This window comes from Neopsephotus bourkii, unplaced genomic scaffold (assembly GCF_033783945.1).
Source record: "Neopsephotus bourkii isolate Nb327-2 ecotype Australia unplaced genomic scaffold, CSIRO-AGI_Nbou_v1 NB_1183, whole genome shotgun sequence".
NCBI classification, from domain to species: Eukaryota; Metazoa; Chordata; class Aves; order Psittaciformes; family Psittacidae; genus Neopsephotus; species Neopsephotus bourkii.
This window is the reverse complement of record NW_026901668.1, coordinates 4,935,823-4,957,064: the sequence shown is the minus strand read 5'-3', so window position 1 is coordinate 4,957,064 and position 21,242 is coordinate 4,935,823. Positions and strand designations below refer to the sequence as shown.

Below are 21,242 nucleotides of genomic sequence, written 5' to 3'. Positions count from 1 at the left end.
TTGGTTTTCAAATTTCACCTTTATTTTTATATTGAAAAGGGTTGAAAGCTTATTTAAAATCAAAAGTGCTGCTCTCATTCATCTTACGAAGGCTCCAAGCAAACGCTGTCCGAGATGCTACGTGCGACTTTGGCACCAGTCCCAGCATGTTCCGGCCCCTGTGCTGCCCCGCTGTGCAGGCACAGCTAGATGTGCAGCTGCACCAGAGTCACATACAGCTGAGGAAGAGAGACAGGCTCTGACCCTGTGCTCCTGCAGCTTCGTGCCCTCAGCTCCTCCAAAGGCGCAACCACAGATCCGAGGCTTTGTCTGCCCATAACCCCCCCCTCCCTGTATTAGTGAACATCTCTTTGCTCTGTGCTGAGAGGCAGCACTGAGGAAGAAGCAAACCTTGAATTGCCTCTCATTTTAAATATCAATTCTGTTAGCATTTCAGGCATATTGTGTGTCACATCAGCTGTCCTACTACAGCCATGAGTCCTGTGCTGCAGCAGCACAAATGATTGCTTGTTTACAGAAAAGGCATTTGAAACCTGTAATAACCTAAAAGCACGTTAAGTTCCTGCTGGCTGCCTTAAGCTCTTCTGTGTTGCTTCAGTGTAAGGAAAATCCACCAAGGCATTAGACTTCCTCACATCACTTGGACAGCCAGTTGCAGTCTTCAGATGGAATCCAGCACAGAGGTAAGGATATCACCACATGTCCTACGTGGGTTCTAGCCTCCTTTTCTTCAGGTTTTGACTTCTCCTGAGGGGACTGCACTCTGCCAAACAAGGAGACAGTGAGAAATTGAAGTTCCTTAAAGCTTTTTTTGCTTCTAAAGGTGCCCCTCAATTCTTTTTCTAGCTCTTCCTTGACAGGACAGTTGGATGGAAGAAACAGATATTTCTCCTAGCCCACTCCTGCAGCATCTACAGCCAGGTCCAAGAAGAGAGGAATGTTTCTCCCACTCCAGTTTACTTGTTTACCAGTGTTGCTTTTAATGCTGAGAGCCACTGTTAAGCCAGAACTTGGTCATGCTTTGGTAACACGTACCTGAAGTATGCTGGTTGCTGCTCATGCTGGTAGCAGATGGCTGCAGTTGTGCAAGCCTAGCAGAAGCTTTGTGATAGTTCATTCTGTGGGGTGTCCTGTTACGAGTAGTCATTTGATGACAACCACTGGGTGTTTCAGGTGTCTGTTGTTTGGCTGATGGGTCTGCCATTTCGTGACCCAATATCTTAAGATCAATGGTCTCCAAGGAAAAGTCCCAAAGTTCAGGATCATCTAGAAGGCATGAAAAGCTGATCAAACCAAAGACAACGGTAATGTACTGCAGGCATGACAGGAATGGCAGCATCAGTGCACTCTTTTCCTACAAGTGCTGGTAACTATTGAAGTTAAGCTGTAAAGCATCTTCTATGTCAGTGCACAGCAGGGGATGGTGCTCTGGACTTCAGCAATGTCCAGGCACCATGGTGTGTGACCCAAACAGCTACAGCTATGTTAAGACAAGACACCCTCCAGCCCCATCCCACTCCAAATGTTGTGCTTCTGTGCAGTATCACTTCAGGAAAAGGGTTTATCAAAGAGTATAACTGAAAAGCATAAGTGTGAAACCCCTCACGGTGATGGACACCACTGCCAAGCAAAATTTATGTTGTTAAGATCACACTTCTGTCACTCCAGCCTCCTCAGAACTTTTACCATTGCACTGTGAAGAGGTGATCTACATGATAATGATTTAATATTCTATTATGTACTGCTTTTTGGCTGACCTGCAAAGAACTCCTCTTCCATTGCTAGTTCCTGTTGTACTGCTGGAGTGCGGTGCTTTACAGGAGGATTGGGTATTGCTGGGTGGAGGCAACACAAGAAGAGATTAATATTAGAAATAAACACAGACAAACAGTTTTACTCCTTCTTAACAGATCCAGAGTGTCAAATGATAAGCAGCAGCTGCCACCAGGTACCCTCTTTTTTCTAAGAGCTGGTTACATTTTGGTAGCAATATGTGGAATGGCAAGATTCTGTACCTGATGATGGCTGACGGGAGCAACTGCACTACTTTAGAATGGATTCTAGCCTGTTTACCCAAGTTCCTGCTTACCCCACAGCCGATCAGACTTCCCCATGAGTAAAGGGCAACCTATTAGTAGCTAATGCAAAATTACTTGCCTGCAACCACCCCAGTGAAGTGCTGCAGCCTCAGCTCAGGTGCAGCATGTTAATAATAGTACTGTCAACAGCCGTTGTGCTGCGTGATGCTTTAGGGTAGTTGGAAAGTTGTAGTTTAAAGATGCAGTTTTAGAGCTATCATTCTTGATTCTTTAAGAACATGAAGGGTGGGGAAGTGTGCTAATCCTCCTTCTTTTGGCCTCAAAGGTGTGTAGACAGTACACTACAAAAGCAGGTGGAACTAGTCAGGCTCCATTAGAGAAGGTAGCATGTGCCTGCCAGCAGCTATAGTTGAAACCGTCCATATTTAATGCTGAGTCTTACCCTGTTTGGTGCTAGGAGAAACTACAGGAACCTGGTGCTTTTTCTCCATCTGTTCCCGGAACTGTTGCTGTAGCTGCTTTTGTCTCAATTTCCGCTGGTAAGTGGCATCACATTCAATAGCTGAAGAGTCTGTATTTCTGTCCCACCCCCACCCCCCCCCAGGGAATCACAGTGTTAAAACAGGATTTCAGCAACTACTTTTGATGGAGAAAAAGATGCATAAAGAAGTAACAGCAAGAGAAAAAATATCCACTAAACCAGCATTTTATAGCATCCTCCAGATTGGCCTGTCCATGTGTTTTAACAGTGCAGTAACTTCCAATGGAGCTTACAAAATCAGTTTATAATAGTGGTCTTACCTGGAACTATTTAGCTGTTTCTGATCTACTGTCACTGCAGCAGCCTCTGGCTGACCAGGCTTACAATCAGATGCCATCTCACAACGCTGCCTTGCTCCTGAGTTCTCTCTTTGCAAACAGCTATTGTATCTTGCTTTCTCTATTTCAGGCTCATAGTCTTGCCTTTTAGCTTTGACCAAATCTAACTCAGGAGGTACCTAGTAAAGGAAAAAAGAAAACATATTCAGGAACTTCCTTCACCAAGTTAAAGACTCTTTCATACAATACTGTTGCAAATATACCTTGTTTGCTGTAGGTGGAATAGTAAGTTAGGAAACTGAAACACATTTTGAGTACAAAGTCATTCAGTTAATTATTGAATTTATGAGACTCTGGGTTAGTTTAATAGCTCAGCGCTTCATGGCAGATAGCTCTTGTCTCCCCATACTGTGCTCTCTGCAAATCAGAACACATGCTGGAGAAAAGCTCAGAAAAGCTCACAAGTCTGTTGTTGAATCTGTTAGTTTCGCCAGTTCCATTTTCATGCCTGTATTAAAGAGCATGGCAAACCTCTACTCAGCTCTGCAGGCATGAGGTCACTGAGGAAGGCACACCATTCTCTTTTTATTAAAGCTGGATGGTCTGGCTCTATGAATTTACAAATCTGTGGCAATGCCGCTAGCAGATAATGACCCTGGCAAAGCAAAGATCTTCGCCGTCTTTACTTGGCAAGGTGTCACTTTGGATCTGCTCCTGTAGTCTAAGTTAGCTAGACAGAAAGCACTTACAGCTCCAGGCTGGCTAGCAGAGTCTAGCAAATCCTAGTACGATAAAGGCAACTTCACTTTGGAAGTTCACAGATCAGCAGTTCTAAAAGACTGACTTTGCTCAATCAGCAAGGCAGGTTACCTCTTAGAAGGCTACTGCCCCCAGCTGGTACACATCAGGGGCTAACAAACATGATTAATGCTGGTTCCTGAGGTGCAACCTCACTAACAGCCAGGACAACTTTAATATTATGAAGGGTGCTGTGTTCCATCACAGCATGCTTATGAATTGTGACTGCTCTGAAAGAATGGGGTTATAGTATGGTTGTCACTGATGCTGTACATCATAATTTGCTGTCTCTCTCTGAACCAAAGACCTCCAAATCGGGCATTTCTCCATGGTGTTGGTTACTTCAGAAGGTTCAATGACCTAGTGTTTAACAGAGGGTAAAGTAACTGCAGCTCTTCGCTTGCAAACTGAAACCTAAGGAGGTAAGGACCCTGAAAAGCAAAGCAAGTTGTAATGTGGCTTTTTACCCTTCAGGAAGGATAAGAGCCATCATTGTGGCAGGGAAAAGAAGTATTCAAGTACACATCAATTGTACATGCTAATTCTCCATACATTCAAGAGCCACAGTTTGCCAGTAGCATCGTATCAAGCATTAAAGCAAATAATTTGGAGCATAGCTCTTCCTAATGTTATTTCTCATCCTCCAGCAGCCAAGTCCCATACATCCTCTTTTCATAATTCAGTTGCAAAATTCAGGTACCAATACATTTTTGAAGTCAGGCAGAGGACTTTTGCAGGGCCATTTGTACACTCCTCATACAACACCCAAACACAATGGTGTGACCTGGTTTGCTCTTCTGTGGTAAAACTTCGAAATGACTGGCAAGACTTCCAAGTTGTTGTGGGTCCAGTCTAAACAGTTTGGTTTGCCCTTTCTATCACAGATGCATTTAGTAGTTTGCGGTGCTCTTTTGGAAAGGATCTGATTTGGTTAACTGACAGTTGAAACCACCTTTAGAAACTACCTTTGAGACTTCAGAACAAAACCACTGGTACAGAATACCTACTTTATTAACTATTCTAGCAAAAACAAGGAGGGGTTAAACACAGGGGCACTGTACATTTTGTCACAAAGACCATGCCGAGTCTATCTAGCTGTGATATGCATTAGAGTCTAGTAGGGTTTTAATACTAATTAGTAGATGGAAAAAGCAACCATCAATGCACATATTGACATTGTTACTGTATGGATTTTGCCTAAAAGTAAGTGAAAGTTCTAGCTACAACAAGCAGCCTTGGTATGTGACCCACCTGGTATTGTTTCTAGGATATCCTGGGCTATGCTAATATTATCTGTATGAAGGAGAAAGTCTTTTTCATGAAAAAAATTATGATTTTCGGCCAGAGCTTCCTAAAGTTTAAAGAATGCTCCTTTTTCCTGCTTCCCACTGGCTAACATATAGGTTGTCGGCTTGAGAGACTAAATCAAATAGTCCTCGTTTTGCAGCAATGCACATAGGAGCTGTACCTGCTTTAGGGTAGGTTACACACATAATAGATATAGTGTCTGCTTATGCTTCTGCCGTGCCCATAGCCTCTGGTTTTACAGCCTATTACAGCAATTGGAAACTGTGTCACTATATGCAGGTGTTTCCTATCCTGTTTTTAAATATTATTCCTGATAAAGTTCAGTAATGAGAGGAATATAACATGTTTGATTTTTAAAATTCGTAATAGTAAACTGGATTGTGCTGTACCACTGACAATGAGAACAGAGAGAGACGTATTCTGGTTTTGCCCAATACAGGGCAAAACCATACAGTAAAGAAACATGCACACAGCCTTGACAGACTCTATTCTCCCAAAGACTTTCCTTTCGTCTCTGTAATAAGTATACACCTTGACACTGGTATCATTGCTGATACACATTTAAAACAGAAGTGACTAGATGAGAGCAATGAACTGGGTGCTGCAACTTAAGAACCATAAACAGTCTTAAGAATTACAGCACATGGAGAAAATAGCAACTACAAGCTAGTTTCAACAGTTTAGTGTTTCTTATGGTAACACTTAACCTGCTATGAAGAGAGATAGATGTATGCATTACTGGCAATGAACAGAGAGACTTGGCCAACATGGCCGTAAATACCACGAGATCTTGCGTAGCTTACTGTTTCTTCACCATGGTAATCCTGCCTGCTGAAAACAGTCAAATTTAGAGTAGTTGGGGTAAAATGTCAGGGGAGATCTCTGTAACAAACAGTTCACACAACTTAGCAGGTAAAGGCTATTGGTCTCCTAGCCAGAAACATTTGGGGATGAGATGCATTATTTATAATCTTTGCAATATGAAGGACCAGGACCAGCAGATGTCCTGCAGCCCCTGCTCCAACGGCCCATGTACTGCACCTGACGCGGAAGCTTATTCACAGCTCGGAGGTAATCTTTGTCTAGGATGCAGTTCCCAAGAGCATTTCCAAAGCACCTGTGAAACAAGAGATCACTGTGACTGAAAATAACACTTAATTCTCATGTAACTTCTGAAAATGTACAAGTACTGATCTGCACTTACTTGAGTGCCCTCTTCAGTCCATCTGTTACTGCCTCCTTTCTTGCCTTTTCTAGGGACAAGGCCTTAGACTTTAAGCCTTCACTGACTCCATACCCCACGTCTTCATGGTATGACCCATCCTGCAATAAAATGTTAAAATTACAAACTATAAACGGATTTGTGCACATACAGCACTTGTTGTTAGATGCTGTACTCTCCTATGCCTGATCGCTTGCTCTTAGCTGGTTGTTCTATAGCAAGGGCAATGTTTTGGACCCCTCTAGATTCTCTAATGTAGTACAGTACTCAAGAGCCACAGCCTGACCTGTGCATGAACTTTAATTCACAGCTTCAGGCATTTGCTCAACTATAAACACAGCAAACAAAAAAATCCACTTACCTTAAGCTGAACTTTCACAAATGCACAGACCCCCACGTAGAATTTGCCATTGTTGAGGTCAACAAAGTCTGGGGGAGGGAAAAGTAACATCCTAAATAATGCAAAAGACTTCTGATCTAAATTTAGGTCTTATTTTGTCTTCTGATTTTGTCTTTTCCTTCATAAACCTGTACTATACTTGCTGAATGTGCCTAAGATTCTGTAATGGAGCACGCCTTTGAAATATTAACTGTAGTTTGAGAATGCTGACCTGCATATATGCTCTGGGCATGTTACGTGATACTTGCTGGTTATTAGTGTCTAGACCTGCCAAACAGTGACAGCCTGCTACTAGGTGTATAAACTTAAACGCATGCAAGAAAGAAAGAACTGGAAATGTTACTTCTCATTCAATTACATATTCTACATGTTCAAAGCATCAGAATTTTTTCAGCTGGAAGGAAAAAGCATCAGTTTATAAAAAACAACAGAAAACTAACCATTGTGCATAAAAGTAACTTTGTTCCTGTTATATACTAGAAGTCTCCAGTTTGTGAAATTTTGCACAAGGTTTTATCCGGGACAAGCTGTCTGAAGAGCTTAACAGGTTGCAATACAACTCTCACAGTCCAGAATCTCTAATAGACTTCATTTTACACCAAAAGCAATGCTATGTAGTATACATTGGGCACTCCAGCTAGCAGTTTTACAAGTCTGACATGTCCCACGATACATGTCCAAAATTTAATGAAGTAACTGCACCCTGGGTCCGAAAGTCAAAAGTTCTGTACCCATCTGGTCTATTTGTTCAAACTGTTGTATATAAACCTGCTGCGGGTGCAAGCCCATTTTCTACCCAGGAATTTAAAATCAAACATAACAGAATCTTCTGTCTGAATTTCTAAGGAATGTTTTGTTACGGCATTATTTGAAAACCATGAAAGTTAGAAGGATGTCAGCTTTTTCTTGACTGAAAAGAGTGGTGGTAGTGGTAAAGAATAGATGGGAAGCAATGAAGTAACTTATTTTATGTCTAAAATCTACCAGTAGAAAGAGATAAGAAAAGATTTCTTTTCTTAAACATGGAAAGGAAGAAGGAGCTACACTTAAGCAGCCTTGTGAGCTACTTCAACAACCAGTCTTCAGTCTAAGCACAGCATATCCGCAAGCAAGGACAATACTGTTCTGGTAGGAATGATTTCAGCTACTGAGATTCAAGAGCTTAAGCTTTAAGATGACCTGAATATCATTTTCTAGAACAAGCATTTTTCCAAAGCTTTCTATTGTAAAAATGTCAAAGCCAGGTACTGGCTAGAAGAGGAATCTGCAGAAAAAGATGGGTCCTAAAGATTAGGGGACTATTAACTGAGTATATGAACTTGTTAGAACATAGAAATTACAGGTGAGGATGAAAGTAGTCACAGGGCTGTTGGATGTTATATAGTTTAACTGTAATTACTCTTGACTGAGTGTTCCCATAGAGATCAGAACACTTGATTAGAATAGCTCAAGAGTAATCATAAACACACTTAGAATAATGACTACAACACATTCCAGTGCAAGATCTAAAAAGAAAACACAAGCTCAATTACTATTCAATTTCTCTCACTCTTACCAACTGCTAAGACACCTGGAAATTCCACATGCCTCTCCCCAGGTTCTTTGAAGTGATCAAGTTCTAGGATAGATACCCAGGTCTTTATCTGAGAGACTCTTCCTTCTGCACCTCACAGTGAAACAAGAGGAAAGACTTCTTTACCCACAAGAGATACTTACCAACATTCTGCTGAGTGACTGAATGAGCCCAGCCATTGAAGCCAAACATCTCATTGGCCAGACTGATTACCTTGTGACCCTCAATGTAACAGACCTGAAAAGCAAAGCATATATGCATAAATGTACATATAGGTACATACATGTGTGCACACATCTATATATACTTTATTTTAAAGAGGGCTTACACACATCATATTACACTGACGACACCAAGTTCAAGGTTCTGATAATGTGAATAAAAGGATGATGGTGCAGCTTTAGATTCACCCTCCTCAAGCACCTGTGATGGGGGTTGATATAACAAAAAAGACTTTATCAACAGAAGGAAGAGCTAGCAGGCATTAAAGAGGGTAAAATGCAGCCAATGTTATATAATACTTTGTGTATTCCGGTTCTGGGAAAAAATAAGAAAAATATCTCAATGTTCCACAAGTTGATAAATATTCTCTTGTGAAGGATGAAGCATTGAAAAGTTGTCTTTTTTCTAAGTGTAAAAGGAACCTGTTGCTCAATAAAAGCCAGGGCTTATGCTGTACTGGCTTTACTTTTATATAGACATATTAAACTATTAGTGGGAAATTAACTTAAAAACAAAACAACCCTCCCCCCCCTCCAAAAATAATAATTATTGTAACTTCTTTCTACCTTAGTTTTTCTGGAAATAAAATAAACCAAAATAGTGGGTTGAAACATCTGGGCATGTTTATTCTTACCTTTTGTCCTCCTCCAGCTTGCCGACTACTGATGTATTCTGGACCCAGTCTCTGACGAAGAGCATGCTGGATAGCTTGATATTCACTGGCTGTGTATTGATGCTTGACAACAACAAAAAAAAGCAAGATAAATCTCTCTTTATTTTAGCTCCCCCTTTTCTGTTAATATCACTTCTTAATCCCATTTTTCCACATACTGTCTTTCCAACAGGTTTATGATCCATTTTTAGAATCAGGTTGTTGACAGACAAGGAAAGACCTCAGGGAGTATGTGTGCATTACGTTTGCCATTATGTTGTTTCTTTTCCCTTATTCTTGGAAGTATATGTATACAAGCATTAATTATTGAGCTGTAGCAATTATTTTTCATTTCTCATAACCACCACTTACATTAGAAAAACTGAGATGAGCCAGGCCTATTAGTATCCTATTGAAATCTTAATGCAGTCATAATCCTAGTCAATGTTGCCAGGAATATGCATTTAAGATTATGTTTCACCTCTCAAAAGATAAAACATCTCTCTATGACGAACAAGAGAAGTTTATTTCAAAACTCCAACCAAACCCAAGTTTAAACTTACTCTACCAACATACGCCTTCATGGCAGGGTGGATAAACAGCTCAGGCAAGCAGTCAACCCAGGAATCTCTTGAGGAGCATTCAGCAAATTCTCCTCATGCAGAGAGGTCCTTTGGATAACTCCAGCATCACTGGTATGATCAGATAACAACCAGCATCACTGGAAGCATAAAGTGTTGTAACTTTGGTCCTTGTCCAAGCAGAAATACAATTTACAATCTGTAAAGGTTAGAGAGGCCCAAATGCATGTTGAAGGATTCAAGCACTAAAATGCTTGTGTTGCTATGCTCTGATGTGAGACAGAACAGAGATTTCACTACCTAAATCATAAGTATTGTGTATGCATGTATTGGCTGCCCTATCATTCAGCAGAGCACAGAATCGAATAGAGTGTGTGCCATATATAGAATCATAGAATAGTTAGGGTTGGAAAGGACCTTAAGATCATCAAGTTCCAACCCCCCTGCCATGGGCAGGGATACCTCACACTAAACCATCTCATACAAGGCTTCGTCCAACGTGGTCTTGAACACTGCCCGGGATGGAGCATTCACAACCTCCCTGGGCAACCTATTCCAGTGCCTCACCACCCTAACAGGAAAGAATTTCTTCCTTATATCCAATCTAAACTTCCCCTGTTTAAGTTTGAACCCATTACCCCTTGTCCTATCACTACAGTCCTTAATGAAGAGTCCCTCCCCACATCCCTATAGGCCCCCTTCAGACACTGGAAGGCTGCTATGAGGTCTCCACGCAGCCTTCTCTTCTCCAGGCTGAACAGCCCCAGCTTTCTGAGCCTGTCTTCATACAGGAGGTACTCAAGTCCCCTGATCATCGTCGTGGCCCTCCTCTGGACTTGTTCCAGCAGTTTCATGTCCTTTTTATGTTGAGGACACCAGAACTGCACACAATACTCCAGGTGAGGTCTCACAAGAGCAGAATAAAGGGGCAGGATCACCTCCTTCGACCTGCTGGTCATGCTCCTTTTGATGCAGCCCAGGATACAGTTGGCTTTCTGGGCTGCAAGCGCACACTGAAGCTGGCTCATGTTCATTTTCTCATCGACCAGCACCCCCAAGTCCTTCTCTGCAGGGCTGCTCTGAATCTCTTCTCTGCCCAGCTGTGCCTGGGATTGCTCCAACCCAGGTGTAGGACCTTGCACTTGGCATGGTTAAACTTCATGAGGTTGGCATCAGCCCACCTCACAAGCGTGTCGAGGTCCCTCTGGATGGCATTCCTTCCCTCCAGCGTATCAACCGAACCACACAGCTTGGTGTCATTGGCAAACTTGCTGAGGGTGCACTCAATCCCACTGTCCATGTCAGCGACGAAGATGTTAAACAAGACCGGTCCCAACACTGATCCCTGAGGGACACCACTCGTTACTGGTCTCCAGCTGGACATTGAGCCATTGACCACAACTCTTTGTGTGCAGCCCTCCAGCCAGTTCATTGTCCACCGAGTGGCCCATTCATCAAATTGATGTCTCTCCAATTTAGAGACAAGGATGTCGTGTGGGACAGTGTCGAATGCATTGCACAAGTCCAGGTAGATGACATCAACTGCTCTACCCCTGTCCATCAGTTCCATAGCCCCATCATAGAAGGCCACCAAATTGGTCAGGCAGGATTTCCCCTTAGTGAAGCCATGCTGGCTGTCACCAAGCACCTTGTTGATTTTCATGTGCCTTAGCATGCCTTCCAGGAGAATCTGCTCCAAGATTTTGCCAGGCAAAATGTTCCAATGCCTGCCAAAACTTTTAAATTTGTATTTGGTTCTATTAAAACTTAAAGAAATAACTGTCTTTTTCTGACACTAGAATGCAGGTCTGTAACCAAAAGCCATAAGGGATAAAGGAAGAGTGCACATGACTATGTCGTATTCAGGAACTTTGTATAAATGCTTACTAGGGAGAAGAAGATTCAGCACCAAAAATGTTCTGTGCAAATAGGTATAGTATAGCTAGGCTAGTGGATAGGGCTCCAGGTTTAAAATTAGTAAATATGCAGAGCAAATTTCTGGAAGTGCAAGGATAAAGTTTTTATTTCCCTCTCAAGCAAAAGGAACTGACCTGTCCAAAGGAAGCAACTGAGCTGGTAGTGCTGGAACTATTGCTGTTGATGCAACTTTCGCCGTCTTTCCCTTGACTTTCAGGCATCCTTAAAGATAAGAGAAAATATAAACACTGAAGATAACAGAACTAACAGTCCATACGAAGACATGCCAAAAAGCTGTTGGAAGTTCACTGCCCAGTGAGTCTAACAATGTTCTGTAATAGATGTGTTAGACATCACAGTAATGTACTTCTCACCCCATGGAAGCTCTACAGCCCCAGCTGGAAATTTATTTTCTGATGTTGTTTCAGAACAGTCAAAACTTTCCTTCTTAAATAAGTTAAAATATGTAGGTAGAAATTGCAAGTTTCATCCTAGAAGCAGAAGCACTGCTCCTGTCTTTCATCCGTAAAACCAGTAAGGGTGAGCCTAAATTATATGATGACAGTGAAACAGTTACTTTATTTAATGAATAAATAAATTATTCTTGCTAGTAAAATGAAATAAATTAAAAAATTCAACAGCATCTACATCCTGTATAAGATCAGAAACTAGACTGAAAAATGAATAGTGTCTTGAGTCCTTAGTTTAAATATTAAGCTGGTAACAGCTGTTTGGTTTTTAGGTAAATGTACTGTATTATTATAGGTAAGGAAAACCAAAATAATTCCCTCTTTCAGCTTCTTTAGCACTGTCTTCCCAGATCGCTTTCAAGATCCATTAATACTTAGAATCTGATAAAAAGCAGAGGCAACTTGCTAAAATTCTACTTGTCAATATCCTGATTTGTCAGTCTTTATTTGAGATTATTGTTTTGACTGTAATCATACTGTCCTGTGTTATGGTGGTATCATATAAACTATGCAGGGTTGAAAACCATATAGATCTGTAGGAATTTTAAGAACTTGTAGCAGCAATTCAGTAGATGGCACCCTTTTCCAAGCCAGTATCTCACAACTACCCAGTACTGCATTACCATTCCACCCTGCTGCTGGAGAAGTGCTCTTGCTGAGAGTTTATACTAAAGGCATGCAAAGGAGCTCCAGCAGCGCTTCTATATATGCTCAGAAACACAAATGCTGAGTACAGCTTGTATCACGGAATCACAGAATGCCAGGTTGCAAAGGACCTCGGGGATCATCTGGTCCAACCTTTCTAAGGCAAAGGATGACCTAGAGTATATGTCCCAGCACCCTGACCAGCTAAACCTTAAAAGCGTTCAAAGCTTGGGAACCCATCTTTTCCCTGAAGAGATTATTCCAATGGCTGATTGCTCTCATTGTGAAAAGTTTTCCTCATGTCCAGTCAGAATCTCTCCAGTAGTAACTTGTGCCCATAAACCCTTGCCTTCCGCCTGTGACTCCTTGTGAAAGGGGAGTTTCCACCTTCTTTGTAGCCACCCTGGAACATGGTGGTAAGGTCTCCCCTGAGCCTTCTCTTCTCTAGGCTGAACAAACCCAGTTCTTTCAGCCTTCCTCATAGGGTAGTCTGTCACTAAGTCTTTTCTGTGCAATAGAAATGTGAAAGAGATCAATATACATACAAGACAGCCAGAGATCTCAGAACAGTTTGAGAAAGTGCAAATCCTCAGCAGAGAGCATTATTTGTCAGTCAGTCAGAACCTGGCTAGTACATACCCTGTGCTAATGTACCCCAGATTCAGCACTTTTAAAACCAAGTAGTTTTCCTAGACTCTAAGCAAGGAAGCCAAAGTTTACTGAACTTGGCATACAGTTTTCAGAGAATGGATACTAGTTGTTTCCTTGGCAAGTATGAGCACTGGTAATTACGTCAGGTGTAACTTAAATTCTCCTTACTTTTGTTTGGCTATAGTTATTCATCTTTGGTCCAAAGCTTCTACATTTGTACAGCGCTCATACATCTAAATGTGTTTCAATCAAAAGTTTGCCGCAATTTATGATAAATACAACTGATTTTGGAAGACAACAGATAGAAATATTACTAGGAAAAACACTTGTGATTTAAGCAGGCTGCTTCCCCTATTAAGCAAAAAGCTCATTGCCTGTGAGGGAGATATGTAGAAAGAAAATAGTATGTGTGATAGGTGGCAGGGGGAATCAAAATTTGGACAATGCTACTTTCTTTTTTTCCCCCTTCATTCTAAGAGGCCCAGATCAGATCTTAATCCTTATAAAGCCCTTGGGGAAAAAAAAGCCCAAATTGTGTGCATTTGCCTACACAACCCTATTACCAGTTTGCCACAAATCTTTATGCACAGTAGGTGGGTGGCATTTTCAAGCAAGATTGCTTTAACTGAAAACAGTATTGAGTCCTTTGAAATTTTATATAGTGTGCACCGCTATCAGTCTAAATTCTCTAAAAAGATACATCTTTAATGAAACTCTGAATAAGATACGGGAATTGATTCTGAATTAGAATGAGGAAGTACAGAATTCTGCTGAAAACAGCTTCACTTCATATGGTTTTAATCCAACAGATCAGATGCTGCTAGAGAATACTAGCAATACCATTCTTTGCAATTAACAGTTTAAAAACATGTCAGTGGTTTGTATTCAAATTATGGATTACTCTACAGCTTGTGTGAAGGAGACAGATGATGTCAGTTCAGTTTCAGGCTTTGCCTGTAAGGAACAGTTTGTTTCAGCTGTGAGCCTTGTTTAAACCAAACACTATTAGATCAGTGTGATGTTTCTTTTAGAATTGGTACAGCAAAGCCCTATGTCTCAAAACACTTATCAGAACATTTCAAAGTAACAGAACTTCAATTTCAAAATTATTAGAGTAGGAGTTCAGAAGAGAGAAAAGTTAATTCTGCAAACGGAGTTATAAATCTATTTTGATACCAGAGCCAGGAGCTAGTGAAGGAAAGGTGCTTCCATTCCTCAGCAGAGTATTTTCCTCACCTCACCCTCTTCCCACAGCGTTTTGGCTTGTGTGAAATATTAATACTAAAGTAGATAACAAGCTATTGACTAGAGTGCAAAAGAGCCTCAAAGACCCTTCAGGGTTGGAACAGTGCTAGGGAGACTGACTGACACATAAACCTGTATTAAAAAGGCTCCATTTTCAAATGATCTTAAAATATTGAAAATTAAAGTTTAAATATACTTACTTTGTATGCAGGATGATAAAAGCAGTTTAACATCAGTGTAAAGACACCTACAAATTATAATTTATTACCTCTATGATTGTGACTGTTTATTATTTACAGGGAATTCTTTTTAGTTTAGCTATATTCTCAGAAAGATTTTTTGTCACTAAGAAAAAACACACAGGAGACTACAAGTATTGCACTGTGCTCCAAAAGGTTACCTTGATAGACTGGAACAGGTAAAGAATACCAACAGCTCTTACTACCATCTCATTTTGGTTTTGATTTTGTAAAAAATGTCAACAACAAAAAAGCTTAAATTGTGAACATATTAGGCACACAATCAGAAATAGGGATATTTTGTGAAACTGGATATGAAATATGAATTTCCAACAGCACTTTAGAAGTAGGTATTTATTTGTATGATGGTAGTGAACTGAGCAGCTGCTGAGAAAACTCTGGGTGTGCACATGAATTCCCATGTATAAAATAAGTCAATCTTCTAGAACAGGTAATCCTGAATTTAATCTACTACTACAGTACAACTACTGCTGTAGGTTATGGCAGCAACACCTTCACCTTCCATGACAGTATGCAGATAACTTTAATTTTCTAAATTAACACTTCCTCACACATCTTTCTACCATATTGTCCATTACCCCAAAAAGAGATTTTGGTCCCAATCACCTCTATTCCTACGAGTTCCTCTCTGTCTTAACAACCTAGGTTTTTCAATCACGCATTGTGCCTGAGTCTTGTGCTAGGAGTGTCAGTTCCCAGTTCTCTTCACATGTAAGGTAGAAGCAGGCGGTTTTGCATCACTTCAAAATAGTTTGCATGCCATGAATTGTCTAAGAACCAGAGCTTAGGAAACGCTCAGCTAGAACGTGTCTGTTTTGAGAAATTTATTGTAGTATCACATAATCTAAGATACAACTTTAACATGGACTTTGAACTTTGATAGGGCTTTTTATTCAATCTTCTTCTCTATATGGTAAGTTTCTTTCACAGTGAAGCTTTGGTTTGCTGACTAAAACTCTTTAACATTCTTTCAATAAATGCAATTCCACTGAGCCCACCAAAAGCAAACAGCATGTAGCAACGAGTGATTTAACAGGTAGTAAAGATAACACCACATATTTAACCTAAGGTTCATATTGCTCTAACAAAACACAGAAAAAACTTTAAAAGTTTTATATTTCTGTGGAGTATTCTGTCCTCTGGGAACTCCAAACTATTTTATAAGTTGATTAACCAGTTATGCAAAGGCTGCTTTACCTAACACTGAGCTGAGGCATGTAGCCCTTTTAAGTACAATGGAGCAGATGTTCCTAATCAAGACAGGCCTGTGCTATACCACAGTTTGAAAAGAGTGGAAAATAGATTACGAAATTCCTGTAGAAAAACTGCATACAATACAACTTTTCAGTTTTGACTTCTGATAATATCTCTAGGCAAACAACGCTGATGACCTGAGAAAAGTGAGGTAACGGTCTGTTAACTTCAACAGAAGAAAAAGATAGTTGGTGTTTTACAGGTTAAACAATGAAATGTACAGGGAGGCCATGAGACCTGGTGTCTACTGTAGACTAAATCTGTCCTGTGATGCTTTCCAATACCATATTGATACATGTTACTGGTGTTGACTCAGGCCACCTTCGGTAGCAAGAGAATAAAAAGGTAAAATATAGCAAGCTTGAGCTATCTGCAGTACTTTAAATATATTTGCTTTCAAGACATATGAACACCACTACCACAATTTCTCCTTAGTTACGGCATGTCAGATTTGACATACCCACAGTCCCACTTCAATGGAATCTATATATGTGGCTCTGACAGCACAACTTAACCCTTAAGATTTACTAGGCACTACTATGCTTACTGCTGGTATGTCTAGGATGATGGTACCCTCCCTGCACTAAACAGAAAACACTAATGCTTGTTATACTTTTTACTAATTAACATTTTTATAAACACATCGTAAAGCTCTTTCTTATCTTCATATAAGCTTAGCAGAAAAACATCATGCATTTGTGGGGGAGTGTTTCTACTGAAGACTTTTTTTAATGTATCCACATCAAAAACTAAGCCTATCTGGTAAATTCCTGTATTTTTGGAACATGGATGCAAAACTCATCTCCTTACTCATTATGCTAAGTTTCCTGTCATAACAGCATTTACACAGTTGTCACAAGTTCATCAAGCATCAATATATCTATTGCACATGGTTTTATGATCCTGCTTCCCCAGTAATTCCAAATCTAATTCCAGTCCAAACCGGCTAGCTTAATGCAAGTGTTGCTGTGTTTAGATGGCATGTTTTTTAGATGTTGCTGGTTACTCCTCCAAACACGTTCCTAGTAACAGTGTGATGTGTAAATTACTTCTGTGAAACACCTCATAGTTACAAAACCAAAAAGTGAACAATCTGCTCTTGCAAAACTGGTTTCACATTTATAGAGATGGAGTAAAAGGAAAGAGAGCTTGTTCTGGAGCTTGGACCTGACAGAAATATTACTCAAATATCATAAATTATTTATGTTGGTACTTATTTCTAAAAGCCTGTCAGATTGATTTATAGCCACATCATTTATGGATAAGCCACTTTAGTCATTGCATGGAAAAGAGCAAGCTTTTTAACTGAAGAGTAATGGTTTGGGACTTCCAGGGGAAAAGCAGCCTGTTCAATTGTAACTGTAGAAAGCCTGTCATTTTGCCAAATGCAATTACTACACAAGAGATTAATCCAATCTGGAATCTGAAACATCTGAACCCTATAAGAGCTGTAGGAAATCTGTCAAACTACAGATCAGAAAAACTATTGTGATACAGGCAGAGAAGATGCTTCTGGCAGCACAACCATGTTAAGCTGACACGCTAATTATGTTACCACAAAAAATCTAGAGCTTTCAAGCTCTCAATTTTTCTGTTTTGCCCTAGGTTGACACTGTTTATTTTTAAATGGAAAATCATTTACGTTTGAAGTTGACAGATTACTTCAGGCATAGGCAAGCCAATACCTATTTTCACCCTTCTGCTTTCTTAGGCAGCAGTGTAAAGTATCTGTTTCTGGAGATACTTTAGGCTTGGGAGAAGGGCCTGTATACTATAGCATGCACTTACCTGCACTATATTACTCTTCAGAAATTAATTTTAAATGGATTATGTGCTTCTACAGTTGTAAAGGAAGTTCGGGTTATTAGGACCTCAGTGTGTATCAGTGATCATGATTGTGAGAGGTCTGAATTGCTGTATTTATTGCAACAGGATATTAATTCGAATAGTGATAACTTATATGTCAATAACTTTGTGATTCCTTAGGTAGTCTTACAGATCTATCAAATTTACTACAAACTCTCATTTTAGTGCCCCCTGGGAATAATGGCTATGTAAGTCAATGTTGGGTTTGGTTGCTTACACCTTGAAAATGCAAAGAATCAAACTAGAAAGATCCCTGAGCAGGTCATTTGCTCTATCTTCCTGGATGAAGGCAAAACTGTTAACACAGCTGGTTTGGAAAAGACTTTTGAGATCAAGTCCAGCCATTACCCCAGGACTGTCAAGTCCACCATTAAACCATATCATTAAGGCTCTTGTCTACATAGTTTTTGAACACTTCCAGGGACAGTGAGTCAACCATTTCCTTGGGCAACCTGTGCCAATGCTTGACAACCCTTCACACAAAGAAATCTTCCCTGTATATCCAATCTAAACCTCCCCTCCTCTAAATTATTTCCTATTGTCCTATCGCTTGTTACTTGGGACAAGAGACCGATCCCCACCTCTCTCCATCCTCTTTTCAGGCAGTTGCAGAGTGATGAAGTCCCCTCCTGAGCCTTCTCCTGTCCAGACTAAGCTACTCCAGTTCCCTCGGCCGCTCCAAGGCCTGCTTCAGCACAATTCTAAGGACGGAGTATTTATCAGGGAACGGAATTGTTCCCCGTGTAAGCGTGCTTAAGAGGCAGTGAGGCTGTGTAAAAGCTTTGGCACTGCCTCTGAGGCTCCAAACACCGAAACCGCCGCAACCCTGAGGCCCCTAGGGCCTCACAGCCGAGAGGAGCAGTAGGGTTGGTGCAGGGGAACCACGCGGGAAGGGGCGGGCAGCGGGCACAGGGCTGGCACCACGATCCCCACCCCATCAGGCGCTGCCCCTCTGCCGGCGCCGCCAAGGGCTCTCCGCTGAGGAATCACCACACTCCCACCCTCCCCCTGGGGCGCCCGCCAACGGCTGCCCCTCGCTCGCCCTTCGCCCACCGGGTGGCTCAGCTGGAGGGGCCGCCACCGTGACCACCAGTGAGGGGAACGAAGGGGAGCTCTTCCTGCCGGCCGCAGTACCTGGGCCTGGGAGAGGGCCGTCCGCCAGCGACAGTTCACAGTTCCCGCCCTGCGCCGGAGGAGGTGGAGGAAGGCGGGAGTGACACCCGGAGCAGCCGCTACGGCAGGGGACAGGAGCCAAACTTCCTATGGGAGCGCTTAGCGGTGACGCAAGCCCACGGGGAGGGAGGCAGGGAAGCCCGGCCCGCGAGCGCGCGCCGTGAGAAGGGCGGGGCTGCGGGGCGCCGCGCTCCGGCGGCGGGGGCGGGGCCTGCGCGTGTCTCGCGCCGGGGGCGCGGGAGGGGAGCGGCGGAGCCGGAGCGCGCGCAACGAGAGGCGGAGAGGCACGCGCGTGGAGCCGACCTCACCTCCCCTCACCGCCGCCGCTGCCGCCGCCTCGCTCTGCCCCGCGGCCTGACAGGCAGGTGAGGGGCCTCGTTCGGGGCGGGGAGCGGGGTTACGGCTTCCCACCGGCCACTGGGGGGAGCCCGGGCCGGGGCGGGGCCTGCGGGAGCCGGTAGCTGCGGGCAGTCGCCGGGGCTGGGCAGGGGTTGCGGTGGTGGCGGGGCCTGTCGCCACGGGGCTGTCGGTCAGGTAGGTCCGATTCCGGTGGTGGGTTCCCCGGGGGTTCCGTGGCCTGTCGGCCGGCCGGAGAGAGAGGGCGCCCGGGCGCGGCCGGGGGAGGTGGCTGAAGTGGGGGGGGGGGGGGGTCGGGGCCTCGCCACTGCCGGGCCCCTGCATGCTGTCACCGCCCGGGGGCTGAGTCCCGGCCGCCCTCCCCTGGCCCGCGAGGACCGCGGAGGGGACGGCCACATCATCCCGAGCTGGCCCGTGTCCTGCCGGGCATGGCTCACGGTGGTGGTGTGCTGGGGCAGGTTTGGGTTTGGGTTTGCCTCGTACCGTAGTAGATCCTTCGTGCTCTTATTCGCCTTCCGTATCGTATTTTTCCGCCCTTATTTTGCATGTCCTTGGGAAGCGCACGCTTTTGTTGTCTTAGTCACATCGTCTGAGGTAATGGTGAGCAGTGTCTTTCTGCCTGAACCTCACGGCGGGGTTGGCTTTTTGTATTTTTTTCCCTGTGAATGTCATACCGTCATGTCTCATATATTTTAAGGCATCTACTACAAAGTAAGTGTCAGCTGATACGATGCTTTGTTTCTGAATCTGCTGCCATCCTGAAGCGTGTCTCAGGAACTGCTTTCTTTCCACATCTGTCTTGTTTGTAACGTGAACTCTACATCTTAATTATGAAGTGTACAATTTATCTTACATGGAATGTTACGTGCGTGCTGGAAGTTCACATCGTGGTTCAGGGCGACATGGTGTGAGATGGTTTAAAGTGGGACCCCAATGGGAATGGGAGAGGCTAGGAGATGGGGAAAAAAAAGATACAAGGAAACACTTATGGAAGTGGTGCTGGGGGAAAGCAGTACAAAAGCCAAGAGAATCAAAAGCAGATGGGTCTGAAAAAAACTGTATGTTTAACACGTTATCCAAACTCATTTTGGGGTCACATTGGTATATGCAGAGTGGTTGTAGCTGGATAATGTGTTACCTCAAATCCAACAGGCTGTAAGCAGAAAGTTGTCTCGTTTGACTGCAGAGTCATAATTCTTAAACAAAAGCCAACTCTGCTAGGATGTCTACAGCAGTAACCTCCACCAGCTGCCTGCCCTCCTTTTCTCCTGGAGGTTGCTGCATCTATAGCAGTAGATGTCTGTGTGTACGTCTCCTCCTGAGCTGCTGCGATCTACAGCCTGAAATGTTACTGAATTTTGTTTTGAAAACTGCAGCAGCTCAGATGCTTGCCCCAGTTCAGAGTCACTTATGAGTCAATACACTTACAGCCATATCAAAAGAGATTAGAAGAGAAAAATCACTGCCTTGCCCATGCTAGTATGAACAGAGTTGGTAGTACTAGAGTTGGTGCTGGTTTGTTGGGTTTTTTTCAGTAATAAAATATTTGGGCTAACCCACTATTTATTTAACAACTGAGACAGCGGTATTGAATGTAGGTCAGTTCTGGAAGTATAGTTCAGAACTTTATCACAGAACAGTGTTTCCCTGTATAGTCGAGTATATGACTTAACTATATCATCCAGATATCTGGAATTGTCTGGATCCATCAAGCTACAAACAGAGACTGCAGCTAGAATAAGTCTGGGATCTGCTGAGTGAAATGTGACTTTATCATAGTACTTGATATA

At 42.6% G+C, this 21,242-nt stretch overlaps 2 protein-coding genes across 15 annotated transcripts in view; one reads left to right on the top strand and one right to left on the bottom strand.

Annotated features, from left to right (window-relative positions):
- RAD52 (RAD52 homolog, DNA repair protein) lies at positions 1 to 19,205 on the bottom strand. 4 transcript variants are annotated; one of them, XM_061364030.1, is made up of 12 exons: positions 19,057 to 19,205; positions 11,666 to 11,753; positions 9,016 to 9,117; positions 8,303 to 8,396; positions 6,548 to 6,615; positions 6,169 to 6,287; positions 6,006 to 6,081; positions 2,841 to 3,037; positions 2,482 to 2,618; positions 1,758 to 1,835; positions 1,036 to 1,266; positions 1 to 763 (listed from the first exon to the last, which is right to left on the bottom strand). In XM_061364030.1, exons 2-12 carry the CDS (start codon positions 11,750 to 11,752, stop codon positions 705 to 707), a joined length of 1,248 nt encoding a protein of 415 aa, XP_061220014.1. In that variant the 5' UTR covers position 11,753; positions 19,057 to 19,205; the 3' UTR covers positions 1 to 704. The 4 variants fall into 4 exon arrangements, with proteins under 4 accessions (XP_061220014.1, XP_061220013.1, XP_061220016.1 ...); XM_061364029.1 differs by having other exon boundaries at positions 2,482 to 2,625; positions 2,842 to 3,037; XM_061364032.1 differs by lacking the exons at positions 11,666 to 11,753; positions 19,057 to 19,205 and adding an exon at positions 9,602 to 9,749 and having other exon boundaries at positions 2,482 to 2,625; positions 2,842 to 3,037.
- A 75-nt stretch (positions 19,206 to 19,280) lies between these two features.
- Positions 19,281 to 21,242, top strand: part of ERC1 (ELKS/RAB6-interacting/CAST family member 1) — a 287,154-nt gene continuing 285,192 nt past the window's right edge. For 4 of the 11 annotated variants that reach the window (XM_061364025.1, XM_061364021.1, XM_061364020.1 and 1 more), the window contains exon 1: positions 19,283 to 19,460. The gene's annotated coding sequence lies outside the window, so the exon portion shown is untranslated. Of the gene's footprint in view, positions 19,461 to 19,504; positions 19,630 to 21,242 lie in introns of those variants that run through there. The other 7 variants (XM_061364022.1, XM_061364019.1, XM_061364017.1 and 4 more) reach the window with 4 other exon arrangements.